The 15,106-nt window shown below is 29.4% G+C and overlaps 2 protein-coding genes across 2 annotated transcripts in view; one reads left to right on the plus strand and one right to left on the minus strand.

Moving 5' to 3' along the window:
* Positions 1 to 5,310, minus strand: part of Snx27 (sorting nexin 27) — a gene marked incomplete in the record, with an annotated part of 22,653 nt that extends 17,343 nt beyond the window's left edge. The window contains 2 exon segments of the mRNA XM_067046529.1: positions 4,667 to 4,769; positions 4,852 to 5,310. Coding sequence (XP_066902630.1) covers positions 4,667 to 4,769; positions 4,852 to 5,108 — 360 coding nt within the window.
* A 347-nt stretch (positions 5,311 to 5,657) lies between these two features.
* Lac (Lachesin) lies at positions 5,658 to 14,276 on the plus strand. Its single transcript, XM_014436408.3, has 7 exons — positions 5,658 to 5,842; positions 5,964 to 6,199; positions 7,800 to 8,056; positions 8,140 to 8,403; positions 9,386 to 9,525; positions 13,100 to 13,217; positions 14,219 to 14,276. Exons 1-7 carry the CDS (start codon positions 5,794 to 5,796, stop codon positions 14,232 to 14,234), a joined length of 1,080 nt encoding a protein of 359 aa, XP_014291894.1. The 5' UTR covers positions 5,658 to 5,793; the 3' UTR covers positions 14,235 to 14,276.
* Positions 14,277 to 15,106: the final 830 nt, after the last annotated feature.

The following is a 15,106-nucleotide window of genomic DNA, read 5'->3' on the forward strand; positions in this document are numbered from 1 at the left end:
TTTCTTGCACAGTAATGCACTACTAATTCACATTTTTATTTCTGTTTTTAGAGAATTCGGAAAAAAAAAAAAAAGAGTAATAAAATAAAAGTCTACTCACTGCTTAAGGATTTCCAGCCCTTCCTAACCCTATCAAGGCTTACTCTCATTTCCACGTGGTGCCCCCAGATAGATTGATATAGGTGGGTTTCATCATTCCTATCAGTTCAATGGGCTTGGATGGGCCTTCTAGTACAACCAATCCAGGTAGGAGGAGCTTGAGCCAAGTTTGAATGGCCAAAGGTGGCAAAAAAAGCCTTTTATTGACCCACTTCGGGCACACACTTCATTGTGTTTAATGCCCACTACTAGGAGATGAGGTAGTATCAGCAGTGCTTTTAATAACCCCCATGGAAACAAGAATGAACCTCAATGATCATAAATTTACTATTTCAGATGGGGAGTATTCGTCTTCAAGAACTCTGGATAAGGCATGTCCATTTTTTGAAACTATCTCAGGGAATGTCAAAAAGAAAGATTAGTAAGCTTGTAAACCAGGGAAAAAATTCTCATGACATTCTCAAGGCTTACAAATCTATATGTCTGATGTCAATCTTGATGTACGTATTAAAAAAAGTCATTGACAGGCATATTTGGGATATTGCACAAGTAGAAAGGCCAATACATTGCACCAAATTTGCTTATCAAGCAGCTGAATCCAGGGAAATTGTTCTTCATTAGATAGTTTACAGGATAGAGAAAAGTTTACCCTTTAAAGAGATCATGGCAGGCATCGTTGATAGCAAAGCTTTCTTTGATTGCACTCCCCTTTAACTAAGGTGAGTCTTAGAAGGCAAAGAAAGGCATGGGTTATCTAGCTTCCAAATGGATCAATGTAATGCTGGAAGGATGACTGCTAAGAACAGAGTTGGGGCACACCAAAATATGGATAAAACCAGGAGGCAGTAGTCCACAACATGCGCTATTTCTCACCTATGGTATTTGGTTAATAAAATTGAATATGCTGTATTCATATGAAACAAATTTCCATAAACAACCTTGGGACTGCTTCAATTTTTTCTAAATAAATGGAGTCAAGAATATGGCCTCGGCATCAACCTTCAGAAGGTCAATCTATCTTGACCAATAAAAAGAATATTTTTAACAGGTTAAATCTGAATGGTATTCTGTTTGACCTTGGTAGTAAAGTTAGGCATCTAGGGGTTGCTCTAGACCACAAATTGAAATGGCAATGCCACATTTGAAGAATAAGTACAGTGTTACAAGGTCTCAGGGCTTGTAAGTGCTATCCTGTGGCTTAAAAGCAAAATTGGTTCATAGGCTACATACAGCAGTAATAAGAACTACTGTCCTATATGCTGCTAGCCTAACCCATCCTAGTGTGATGGGTTAAGGCTGTGATCAGTAAATCCCAAGCCTTGTTTGGGCAGTCAAAGGCTGGCTTGCCTTATGATAACTGGTGTGATATCCATGACTTCTACTGCAGCTAAGCTACAGGTACCAATAAACTTAATTAATAGATGGAGGTACTAATGAACCTAACACTGCTGCACATAGAGATAGAATTATAAGCCCTTATCATTGCATATAGGTTTGCAAAGTTGGGAACAAAATCCAAATCCTTAACCTATCAAGAACATGGAAGATTGTTCAGTAGGATTGGGCTCAATCCTTTAGAAAAGAGGAATAGAAGGCTTAACTAATCAAAATTTTTACAGACAAATGCCCATCCATGTGCTTAGTAATTATGTAACCCAATCAAAATTGGTGAGATTTTAATAAAAGATTAAAATAAATTTGAAAATAATAATAAGAGATTAAAATAAATTTGAAAATAATAAGTTAAAATAAATTTGAAAATAATAATGAGATTAAAATAAATTTGAAAATAATAATAAGACATTAAAATAAATATGAACTCTCTCCTTAGCCAACAGAGAACGCATTGAAAGTGTGCCTGGTCATTCAAGCATAAGAGGAAATGAAAAGTGAGACAGGAGGAAGAGGATCTGAAAAAATATCCTTTACACCTGACTAATAAGTAATGCTGGCCTTGACTAAGCTCAAGAGACGTATAGAGATAATTACAGATAACAGGACTGAGCTATACTCTTAAAACACCAGGAATTAGGAACAAACTAAACATTTTTTAAGATGTCCCAAGAAGATGTACGAAAAGAGGTGTGTTGCTTCTGCATATGTACAGGATGATCTTGAGGTGAACGATAGGACTCTAAACAGGATACTGTCAGCTAAACAAATACCTCTTTAATATAAGATTCACCGATTTGCAGTTTCTACAAAAAAGAGGTTGAGACAGCTTATACCATGTCAATGTGATGCAGGAGCCGAAATACAGTTCTTCCTTTAAGATCGAGACTGTTATAGACTCCAAGCTTGGCGTAATGATGGATCCACATATAATGTCCAAATAAGCAAAGGCCTATTCTAACAGAGGTAAAGGACGGTACACTATAGAACTTGATAGATTCATGCCAGAGTAAAAATAAAAAAATAATAGGGAATAGTAGAGTTAGAATAAAGAAATATCAGGTCATGAGAGGAGTAAACATCAGGAGTTAACAGTGTGATATATTTCTCAATGTACCAACAATTATCCTTAATAAAATAAATAATATTATTTTCTACAAGTAGTAAAAACTTTTCAGATATTCTTCTACCTCAGAAACATTAAATATCTGAATCTTTTGTTTGTCAGTTACTATCCAAAAACAATTATGATAATAAATGTGATATGGACAAAATCAACAATTTGCATTTATTAAAATAGACCTGCTTGTTCCATCGTATAGCCTGATAAGAAGATATTTATAATTCCCTATCAAGGATCAAACACATATCTAATGAATTTTCAAACATATAAAAGATTACACTTCAAAATCATTTTTTTATGGAAGTAAAAATCAAACTTAAAGAAACAAAGTAAAAATAAGGAAATATTTTTGTAAAAGACAAAGATGAAAGTTATTGAGGTATCAACAGAACTATTATGCAGCTTAGAGATATTAATGGCCAGCATGCAATTCAAACTTTTTTGATTTTAAAGAAACAAACCATACATAAAATACATTGTAGTTTCCAAACAAGAAAATTCAAGAGTAAAATTGATTATTATTGATAACAAATCTTTGATGCGTAAGGGCTTAAATGGAAAATATGAATTTTTCAGAAGAGCAAAAACAAAGTTCAAAACATTACGTAAAATCTAATTATTGATGTTTTTGTAATTTCTATTTTTATAAAACAATATAGTAGTAAGTTTAGTTGAAGCATAAAGACCTTATCACCAACCGGTAGCTCTGATTTGGTGCTATAATATGACATAATCTCCAAATGCTTTAAAAGTGATTTAAGCCCTTATGATAATTTTGGATGATGCCATTTAACCAAGAGAAATAAACAGATGAATATAAGAAAGAAATTAGGGGGGAAAAAACTTAAAACAAGAATTATTTTTCACATATATATGATCCTTGATTTTTTAAAAATTTAAGTAAAGGATTAACTGTACAAAAAACTTTTAAAGAATAATACCTCATAATGTAAAAATTTAATGTATAAACATTAAAATAACTCAATAAAAAATATTATAAAAGAAAAAAAAACATAATCTAAGAGTTAAAGTAAATGAACATTTGTAATACCTAAGATTACAAATATAAATACTATTGCTAATCTGTAAAAAACAAAAAATTCAACAGGACTATACTATACAATCGAATCAGTCATAAGTCTAACTTTAACTATCAATTTACTACAGCATACTTCAGACATATGATTAAGCTGTAAAACAATAAGAAGTAAGGTCATCAAGCATTCATCCAACATCGATAGTGAACTTCATAGGGAAATATTTAAATAAAACTTGTATAGGCCTATTATAATCAATTTGAAGACCAATTTACATTTATAATCCAATAGAATATAGAATTATTCTTATCACTTAAAAATATAAACCACCTTTTATCATATATATATATATATATATATATATACACACACACACACACACACACACACACAATATTAATGAAGTATTTAAAAATATTGTCTTGAGAAATATATATGTCCAGTTATGTTCTTATGATTATGTACAACTAAGCACTTAATGTTAAGAAACTATTAAACCAAAATATAATATTTCCAACAGGGCCATTAGTATATTCAATGATTCCAGATTAAACACAGATGTGATAATATAGATTATTACACAAAAATTAAGATAAGAAAATATAGTATAAGCATCATGTAAACATTAAGAGCATCACAAGCACAGAAATCAAATATCGATGGTGGGCAATGAAAACTCGTTACTCCATTATGATAACCTAGGAGCAACAAGGTACATTAACTAACATTGATAACATTGTAGGCATATAATTAAAATCAAATAGATTCTTAAAAAATGATCAAATCAAGGTATCTTCTGTATTTCAATAACAAGTAAAAGAAATCACCTATGTGAATAAATGCCTAAGTGATTGATCTATTATATCTCTAACTGTAAAAAAAAAACCCTTTAACTGAATGATAAAGGAAGTAAAATAGTAAGACATCAGGCTAAAGTAAAAATATAATGTATTGCAGAACATGATATTCTCCATTCTTATTAGACTCTCAATTAAATTATAGTTAGGATACAAACCTGAGGGGTAACCGATATGACTGTCAAAGACAAAATATCACCACCTGACTTTATTAAATCAACCACCTGCTTGTGTGTGGCACCTTCCACATTTACACTATTCCTATTAACAGTAAAAACACAATAAGCAAGTTGTCAAGACAAATTAAACAATATGTTAAAGATACCAAATCAATATCTCTTACACTTCTAAAATTCTATCTCCTTTTCTAATTCCTGCCTTTTCTGCAGCACCACCTTCTAAAACAGCACTTACATGTTGAAGAGGTGCATAAAGTTCTCCATTAATACTTCTTAATTGTCCTCCTTCGCTTACTTGTCCCCTTACATTAAATCCAAAACCCGTTTCGGTTTTGTAAATATTTACAACTCTGGGTCCAGAAGGCGTCGATTTAATAAAGTTGTCATTTGAGCGAGATGTAACTTTTACGCTATCTGCCATAATTGCAATCACTTTTCAAAAAAACGCATAATATACGTACAAAAATCTAAAAACCAGCCAAGAGGCTGCAACTGACAGAACCAGACATAGTAACTAACTCCAGAGTAAAATTGAGATAACTGCCAGTGTTGCCATTTAAAATTAATATGAAAAAAAAATGTGTCAAACGATTTTGAAGCTTCTAAAAATTGTAAAAATACTTCAAGTTATCTAAATGTGATTTCTTTACGTGTGTGGTTAAAATGAAACCAAAGTTTATATATTTTCCTTTTAATGACAAATTTGCATTATTCATTAAATAAAAATAATTAAGAACATTATAACGTATTTTGTATAAGGCTTTAATTTATTATATATTCGGTCGATTTAAATAATAAGTGCCCGTTGTGAATCGAAAACCTGAGATGTTTCTACAAATAGTAGAAAACTAACGTTTTCTTATATTTCACGCTTAAAACAAAAAAAAGTTACATAAATAAATAAAGGCTCATGAAGTAATTAGAGTCCTTCACAATCACAAAGGCAGTATTTTGAAAAAAGTACCCAACTACCTTGCATTTTTGGACAACGCCCTCTGTGTTGTTAATGTTTAGTGATGTTAGGTTATTTGAGTGTTTATGTTTGCCTCTAAAGTATAGTTTTCTAATACGTTGATTTTATTATTTTATTTCATTTTTAATTTAAAATGGCTGCTAATTTATTCATTTTATCGTTTTTATCTTTCATATATCTAGGTAAATACTTTTTAAATCATTTATTCTAATCTGAAAATTCTCTTTACATTTGTGGATTCTATTTATTAGTTTTCTGGAATCATTTTTTGATGTGTTGTAATAATTTAATTTTTTGATTTAGCACACTCCCAAAGAACTCCAACAATATCTTTTATATCACCTGAACAAATTAAGGACATAGGAGGTGTTGTAGAGCTGGAATGTAGTGTTCAATATGCTCAAGAATATCCTGTTCTTTGGATAAAAGTAAATGCTATGGGAGAAAGTTTACCTATTTCTACTACTAGCTCTTTGATTGTGCGAGACAGTAGATTCGCTCTCAGATATGACCAAGCTAGTTCAACTTATACTTTACAGGTAGGAATGTTTATCATCATATAAAGGAATGTACCAATTATATTAAAGGATGGATAAGAATGAAACATTTTTATAAATATTATATGTTTTTGAAGTATATCTCTGCTGACTTTAGTTTTAAACATGGAACTACAGTAAAACTAATTGAATATAGTATTTGAGTTTTTTATTTTAAATATTTATGTAATAGTGCTTTTATTATAGCATTTTGTAAGGTATTGAAAATTATATTTTAGTGTAGTTTTGAATATTTTCCATATATAGAATAAATTCCAGAAATACAATGTATATGAAATTTATTACGTCTATTGATTGTGAATATTTCATAACATTGTTTATTAACCACTATCTACTGATTAGTTTATTTATTTGGGAAAACTTTATCTTGTAATATACATATTTATAATGCTTTAACATTTTATAACATGAATTTGACGTGTGTCCATTCCGTGGCAAATGCCTAATGGTTTATGGTTGATGTTACAACTTAACCTTGACCTAAACATTTTTATTTTAATCTGTGGTAAAATTGCTTAATAAATTAATTCATGATTATATTAATCAATTATTCTTTAGTTGTGTATTATGTCTTATTTTTATTTACCATTTTTTGGTATTAAATAAATCAAAAATGCATTGCTGTGTAACATACAATGTGTATGAAATTATGAATTCTAAAATAATGATTAATAATAATTTATATATATTTTAAAAATCACTGATAATGTTTTAATGCCACCTATTAATATGATTTAATAAAGGAAGTGGTACATGGAATATATGTTTTCCTCTTGATTGTTCAAAAAACTTCCCTATGAGTAACTAATGTTATAATAATTCTTAAATCATTATCTGTAATGGTATCCTGATTAAGAATCCTGTATGTTGAGTCATCACTTAACTTCTCATTGTTCAAATATGTTGAATAAATTCTATTGAAAATAGTTTTCATAACTGGTAAAGAATTTTGTTATCAAATGCTTCATTTTTTATTTTTTTACTTTATCTAGTTTTGCTTTAAAACATTTATACATTTTACTTAAATTAATAATTTTGAAATCCTTATTTTCTATAGTTATAACATGACTCAACTTAAAAGAATTTTTATCCAGTAGGTGTTTCTTGAAATTTACTCTAACAAAGCCATTTAAATTTTGGTAAATGTACAAAAGTGTTACTCCACCAGGCAAGTGGGTGTGTACTTATACATTATCTTTTATTGTGAATTATAACCCTACGCTCTTATTAGTACTACTTTAACAGGTTAATGTTAAAATAACTTTCGGCTTCCAAACGATATTTGAGCTCAAAAGGTATACACAAATTTTTACCAGGTCATTTTCAGTCGAGATTGCGTATAAACCTGCATGAATATGAATCTCTTTATAGTGTCCAGTTATAACCAACAACAGTTCGACTATTTCTCATTTTGTATAGGGTAATATCCATGCCCATCACCATGTCAAAGTGATAGTTGTTAACTTGTAACTGAATTTTTACTGTTTATATTGTTAGGGAAAAAAGGTTTAATATCTGTTATTAGAATTAATACCTTGTTGATTAATCAAAGACAATATTTTTATTGAGATCATGTTTTCAGATAAAAGACATTCAGGAAACCGATGCTGGAAAATACCAGTGTCAAGTTATTATTGCTATAAATAATAAAATCATGGCTGAAGTTGAATTATATGTACGACGGCCACCTGTGATTTCTGATAATTCAACGAGGTCACGTATTGTTAGTGAAGGTCAGGAAGTAACTCTTGAATGCTATGCTGGAGGTTATCCTGTTCCCAAGGTATCTTGGAGAAGAGAAAACAGTGCTATTTTACCAACTGGAGGTTCTGTATACAGGTTGGTCTAATTAGGTGCTTTTAGAAACATTAGTTTAAATATATGTGTTTATATATATATCCTTTTAAAATTGCTTTTAATAGAGGGAACGTTCTCAAGATAAACTCAATTCGTAAGGAAGATCGAGGTACTTACTATTGTGTTGCTGAAAATGGAGTTGGTAAAGGAACTAGAAGAAATATTGCTGTTGAAGTGGAATTTGCTCCTGTAATTACTGTCCCTAGACCAAGGTTAGGGCAAGCTTTACAATACGACATGGATTTAGAGTGTCATGTCGAGGCTTATCCTCCTCCCGGAATCATTTGGGTTAAAGATGATGTCCAACTTTCCAACAATCAGCATTACAGGTACCAGTTTAGAATGTCAACTTATCTAGTTTATATCTTTTGATGAACTTTAATAATTTCAAGATAGAAACTTCAATTTTTATATTTAATGATCTATAACTCACTTCGTTGTTTTAATTCTATTTAGTTTTCAATATTTGTTTATCTATGTAATTTTATTTTCAATATTCGGTTCTAATCCTTAATTTATTTTATATTTCTTTCTATTTTTATTTTACCTTGCTGCCATCCTATCTCTTTAGTATCTATCTCATCATTGTTTTATTTAGCTTTTGTTTCCTACTGGGTCGAAAGGTTTGTTGAATCAATTAAATAATTGAACACATTTTGTGTAATTTTTATAACCACCTTTTATTGTAATTAGAAAAATTGAAATGTTATTTCAAATAGTTTGACTAAGTTCTATCTAACTAGTTGCCAAAATCGTGTTTTTTCTTTCGATTCAACCACAACAAAGCTGTTCAGTTTCCTAATCATTATCAGTCCTATCGTTGTAAAAATTAAGGAAGTATTGTTGTGATAATTCTATCTAGAGACAACTTTTAACTAGAAATTGTGACTTAAAACTCTGTTTCTCACAATTATAGTTATTGCAGTTGAAACCTTGTAACAAGTTGTAAAGTAAACCATTAGTGAACAGTAATTAGTGCTTAAAAAAAATCAAAAACATTGGGATATATTATTAAATAAAGTATATTTAATTCATCCTAATTATTTTTAAATTATGAAGATGATAAGGAGTGCTGCGGACACACGAAAATAAAAATAGTTAACAACTATTTATAAAACTATTTTTGTTTTCTTATGACTGCACCCCTGACCATCTTCTTTATAATTTGAATTAATACGGTCAATTATTTATAATCTAATTATTTTTAGTTTCCGACCGAAAGAGAATATTTCTTTTAAATTCAAACAATAATCACTCTTGCCTCTTTTATTACTATTATCATTATTTATTATTATTTTTTTTTGTTTTAAGCATTTCACATTTTGCGACAGCTGATGAGTTCACTGATACGACCCTGAGAGTCATAACCATTGAAAAGAGGCAATATGGACGATATGCTTGTAAAGCCAGCAATAAACTTGGTACTGCATTGGCTTACGTAGAGCTGTTTGGTATGTCACTATTACTGACCTTTGTGTATTGTTTGGTGAATAATTATGATACTAATTGTTGATTTGTTGTTTTATTTTATGGCACAAACTATTGTCATCAGTGCCTGCTATATTTATTAGATTACTTTTAATTCGGGTTTGTGAGAAAAAGGTAAATAAAAATAATTAACATCTTTTAAAAAAAATATTAATAACAAAAATTTTAATGTTAGGGATTGTAACCTGTTATGGCATTCCATGGCCTCATCTGATCTGTTTGTAGTTACGGAGTTTGAAAAGAACGTCACTATGTCCTATTTTACAAATATTCACTAAGGCTATTGAGATACTGCTGGATATTCCTTTTTGGTTCAATTCTTTGTGGTAAAATAGGCATTCTTAAAAAATATGGGCTATTGTTTTGCTGTTTTTTACAAAATTGTTTGATATCAAGTGAATAGATGTTATTCTTTTTCTATGCGGTTGTTGTAGCTTGAGGTCAGATCAGTCTCTACCTCCCTCTTTATCCCTTTAAGCTTGCTTTGGTAACTATTGTCCTACATTTCTTCCTATTGCTTGATTATTTATATATTTTTTTCAATGGATATGAAAGCTTTGGTGTTGTAAAGAGAATCCTACCACATTCAAGAAAAGTTTGAATCTCTTTAGCAGCCTAACTGTTTCTGCTGCCTTTTAATGTTCTGTACTCCAGGTACCCCTACATTGTGTTCTGTACTCCTCTATAATGTACTTCAGGTACCTCTACACTGTGTTATGTCCTCCAGGTACCCCCTACACTGTGTATCAATTTCCCATATTAGTTATCATTTTAGTGATTTCTAGAATTATTTGAATTCCAGGTATGCTGGAGTACATGTTGTCTGCATTTAGAGTACTCAATGAGTTTGATGCTATGGAGACATCCTGAATTAGCAATGGTCTGGTATTAATGAGATACATTGAAATCCTATTAACCTCTACAGTATAGATTATAATATAACTGGTGCAGTTTTGACTTATGTGTGGTATTGGAACTATCGAAGTGAATAAGTTTAATTCAGACCCACTTTTCTGCCAATGGTAAGGTTTGCACTAAGATATGCTAATGTACAGGTTTTATTACAACGGTTTAAGGAGGTGGTTCGTTCAAGATCGTACTCAACTGCCAAATTTTTCCCTAAGGGTACCCTCTTTATAGAGGCTGGGTAGACTCCAGAGGGTTCCTGAGTCACGGTTTCACTTGGCCACAGCACCTTACTGCTGAGCTACTCCGCTCCCTTCCTATTTATGTCTAAATACAAAAAAGTACTTTTGGTTGTACAGGGGACTCTTTCTGTTTAACGAGAGCGACAAGATGCTTGTTCCATCTGCCAGTTAAAGTTTGGGATTTCCTCCTTTTACTTATTTTATTTATCTTGATCATAAAAAATATGAAAAGAAGACTTTAAGGTCTTAAAAGGCCAAAAACACATTTTGGTCTCTTTTCGAAGCTTTATCAGTATTAGTCCTCAGGAAGAACATTTGGTATTGGATTTGTCATATTAATCTAAAAAACAGTTTCCTTTTTTCGTTTTCCTTTTTTTTGTTTTCTGTCAAACTTTGCCTCTTTTTAAGGATTACATAGTTGTTAACAACTTGTGATAAGTACTTATGCCTTTGTCATCTTTCTTGAATATGGTTATGATTATTTTATATTCTCATTCTTTTGATATATTTCATTAAATAAAAACTTATTTTACTTCACATAGACTTTGCTACCTGTAAGATATGTCGCAAACATTTGTTTCAATTTCAGGTAACTCCTTAGAATATTTAACTTGAGTTCCTGGTTGCTTTTATTATTATTTTTTCTTAGTATCACAAAACTTTGATGCAAATAAAAGCCATGTGAATAATTAACTTACATTATTTCACATTATGTAAACATTTTCAGTACCTCTCTAAAAAAATTTACCTTCAACTGATAATAAACAGTATGTGATTCTATAATAGATTGTCCTGATACTTGATAAATATCGTAATTTAAATAATGAAAATAATAGCCATTTTAATTATAACTAGAGCTGTTATTCTTTCAAATATGTGTTTTTATTTACTTTAAGAATCCACATTATTCATTTAGTTGTTTGAGATTAACATGGATGACATTCAGTTTTGCTGATTTGTTCTGCATGCAGCAATTGTCATAAACTGCCTTGTCAGAATGGACTGCCCTAAGCAACTGTCATCGTGCATTGATGTTTTACTAGAATAGATTAGTAATGATATCATATAGAAATTGAAATTATAAAAATGTTACATGCCTGATTAAAATATAAACCTATAGATTGTAATTTGTAACTGTCCAAACGTAGATATATTTATATTATAATTTACTTTATTTTCAGTGTTTGTTTTAAATAAAATACAGAAGTTTATATTTTATTTCAAATGTATATTACAGGTGATGATTGTTTTAGTTATCAGGAAGATGTATAAAACTTTAGTGTAGTCATTTAGTTTAATCTCAGATATAGCGGAATCCCATTTATCTAGAATAATGTGGTCAGAACTACTGTAGAGAAAGGATTAAAAATTAAAATTCTTGATTTATTACATTAATGTGGAAACAACTTGTGTGTTTGATAGAGATTACTAGGTTCCTTTCACTAGATATGGTATCAATTATCACTAGGTATTGCACAAAACCACTCTTGAATTGCAATAAGATAAAAAAAAAAAAAAAAAAAAAAGGAGAAAATTGTTTTTAATATAACCTTAGTTATTTGTAGTCATTTGATAGTATTGTTAATTTTCTAATCTTTTCCAGCACATCTAACTCTGGAATTTTCAATGGGATGTGGTCATTTTTCCTGATGGTAAATCAAATTTCGAATTAAGTTCATCTAAAGTACTTCTTTAATCCAATACATCCTGAAAGCATAAATCACCAAGAACCACAAACAATTTTCTAATGGCTTTTGCGAAATTGGATAAGCCTAATGAACAGAATCGTTTTAGGATTGAATTCTCTAATTAAGCTTTGCTTTATGGACTCATTGGAAATTAAACTCAATTTTTCATGAAATTGAATTAAATATACTGTTTGATTAGTTTAGGAATGGACATTAAATCATACGATGATAGTTTAGTGATATAAACTAAACGTAGTTTCATAAACTGAACTGGTTAGCTTTTCAGTCTCAGCTTAACATAATTCAATTATATTAGTGACTTGTAATAAATAAGTCGCATAATTATAGCACTATGTAAGATATGTTTTAAAACATCTAAGAATGTCTCTTGTAACATTTTAAACATCTAATTACCCAAGTTTTTTTAAAATTTAGTTTGCTATTTTTTCCAAATATCACCTTTTTGGTGAGGAAAAATAAAAACAAAGAAAGGAAAAAGCTTGGTTTTCATTTGTTTTAACAGTTCTGCCTGCATTATAATCAGTTTAGTTTACATTTCTATTTAATAAGCTTGACTGTTAATGAAACGTTAGTTCCATGATGATTTTTTAAGATTTGTTATTTTATTGCTGTTTTGCTTTATTTTTGTTTAATCCTGGCTGCTTGTCTGCTTGTGTAGAAGTTAGTGTTGATTGTTACAGAATCAATAATACCTGTGTGCCCTCCTGCTTGTGGTCAAGCAAGATATGGAGATGCAGCTCAGTTATCTCATAGTACTGCCGCTCTCCTTATCATGCCTATTTTAATTTTCATCACCAGGTAAGTGTTTGTTCTTTTTTTCTTGATTGGTTGCATGTTTTTTTTATAACATAGTTTTGAAATTAAAATTTTTCAGTTTATAATATAATTGTAAATGTTCATTAAATTTAAATAATTACTAAGGTATTTAATATTTATCATATTTAAATATGGGAGGAAATTCATGTTCAGTATTATTATTAGAAAAGCTGATTAGTTTTAAAGGTAATTAAAGTTCATATGTATTTCTGCAGGTAAGTAAAACATAATTAAAAAAAAAATTGTTAGAAAATACTTAAGATTTTTTATCTCACGTTATTAGTTTATGAAAATAATGATTTACAATAGTAAATGTACCAAACAAATTTTACTTACTTTATGATTAGAGTGCTACCAATGGGTAGTTTCTTTACACGACTCCATTTTGATCTTACATCAAATTTACTTAATGTATTTTTATGTAAATACAGTTGTAAAAAGCAATAAATAAATTTAAAAGTACTTTCTTTATAAATGTTTGTAAGATCTTTATTATAGAGACATTTTAAAATTCTTAATTAATACTGGGTCAGTTTTTTTTTTTATATATATAATTGACATTACCCTTGTAATAGTAATAAGTAATATATTTACATATTTTATCCAAGATAATGAATGATGCTTTTCACTTTTCAAACACAACTTTATCACTGATTTATTGGTAATGTTTGTGTTTGCAAACCTGGTTCAGGTTTCACTTAGAAAACCTATTCCATCTCGCTAATATGACTAATTATTACTTTTGAACCATGAGTCTTTTACTGAAAACTATATGTTTCTTCATTTTTAGTTTTCTAAACTTACACTTTATTTTAAGAGAATATTGTAGGGTACAGTTGTAATCGTCAATATATATATAATAAATATTCATCTTCTATTTTTTTTTTTTAAATTTCTGAAAATGATATTGCTGAGCCATGAAATTTCAAAACTATTTAAAACAATACTTTTCTTAGGCTCATTTTTAAATTTATTTTTTACAGAATACCATTTGCCTAATGTAAATTATGCTGGTCTGATTTGGGCCAATTCAGCAACAAGCGTTACCTTCAAAATGACAACACAGAATCTCTTTAATATTGTAGTTTTTATGTCTTTCTTCATTTACAGATCTATGTAACCTTCGTAAATGTGATTTTACAATGTGTTCTTAAATTTTATGAAAAGTTAACTTTTATTAAAGCTGACGAGTACTCTCATAGTTTTATTCGCTATATTTAATCATTATCTTTGCATATTCGTGTGTGAATGTATATACATATGTTCACAGAATCTCTTCAATATAGTAGTTTCAATGTCTTTCTTCGTTTACAAATCTATGTAGCCTTGTTACATGTGATTTTACAATGTGTTCTTAAATGTCAAGAAAAGTTAACTTTTATTAAAGCTGATGGATGTTACTTATTCGATTGTTAAAGTTGTATTCATGCTTTGGCATAGTTTTATTCACCATATTTAATCATTATCTTTGCATGTATACATATACATATATATTTAATAATGTATATCATATTACATAGGCTCATATCATACGCATTTTTCACTTGTTTTCATTATTTTTTTAGTTTGATCAGTATTACAAGTAACTTATTTTAAATCATTGAAAATGTTGCATTCAAGTAATTGTAATAAGTATTTTCTGGAAGCTTTAAGTCTTTGTAATCATGAAATTTAGATTAAGCTAATTAGTTATATTAATGTAAAATTAAATACTCATATTATTCCATCCATTTTGTACTTTATTAGTTTCTTAATTTAAAAAGAAGAAAAAAGTTTCTAATGACTGAAATGAACCTAATGTAGTTGGCCTAAGCTAATCAGTATGTTATGACCAATAAGTATTTTAATATTGCACATTCAGTGATAATTAA

Source organism: Halyomorpha halys, unplaced genomic scaffold, assembly GCF_000696795.3.
Source record: "Halyomorpha halys isolate HHAL.00 unplaced genomic scaffold, Hhal_1.1 Scaffold51.1, whole genome shotgun sequence".
Lineage (NCBI taxonomy): Eukaryota > Metazoa > Arthropoda > Insecta > Hemiptera > Pentatomidae > Halyomorpha > Halyomorpha halys.

Coding starts and splice junctions, on each gene's coding strand:
- Lac (XM_014436408.3), top strand. CDS start 5,794: ATGGCTGCTAATTTATTCATTTTATCGTTTTTATCTTTCATATATCTA. Junction 5,843..5,963: donor TTTATCTTTCATATATCTAG/GTAAATACTTTT, acceptor TTTTTGATTTAG/CACACTCCCAAAGAACTCCA. Junction 8,404..9,385: donor TCCAACAATCAGCATTACAG/GTACCAGTTTAG, acceptor TTTTGTTTTAAG/CATTTCACATTTTGCGACAG.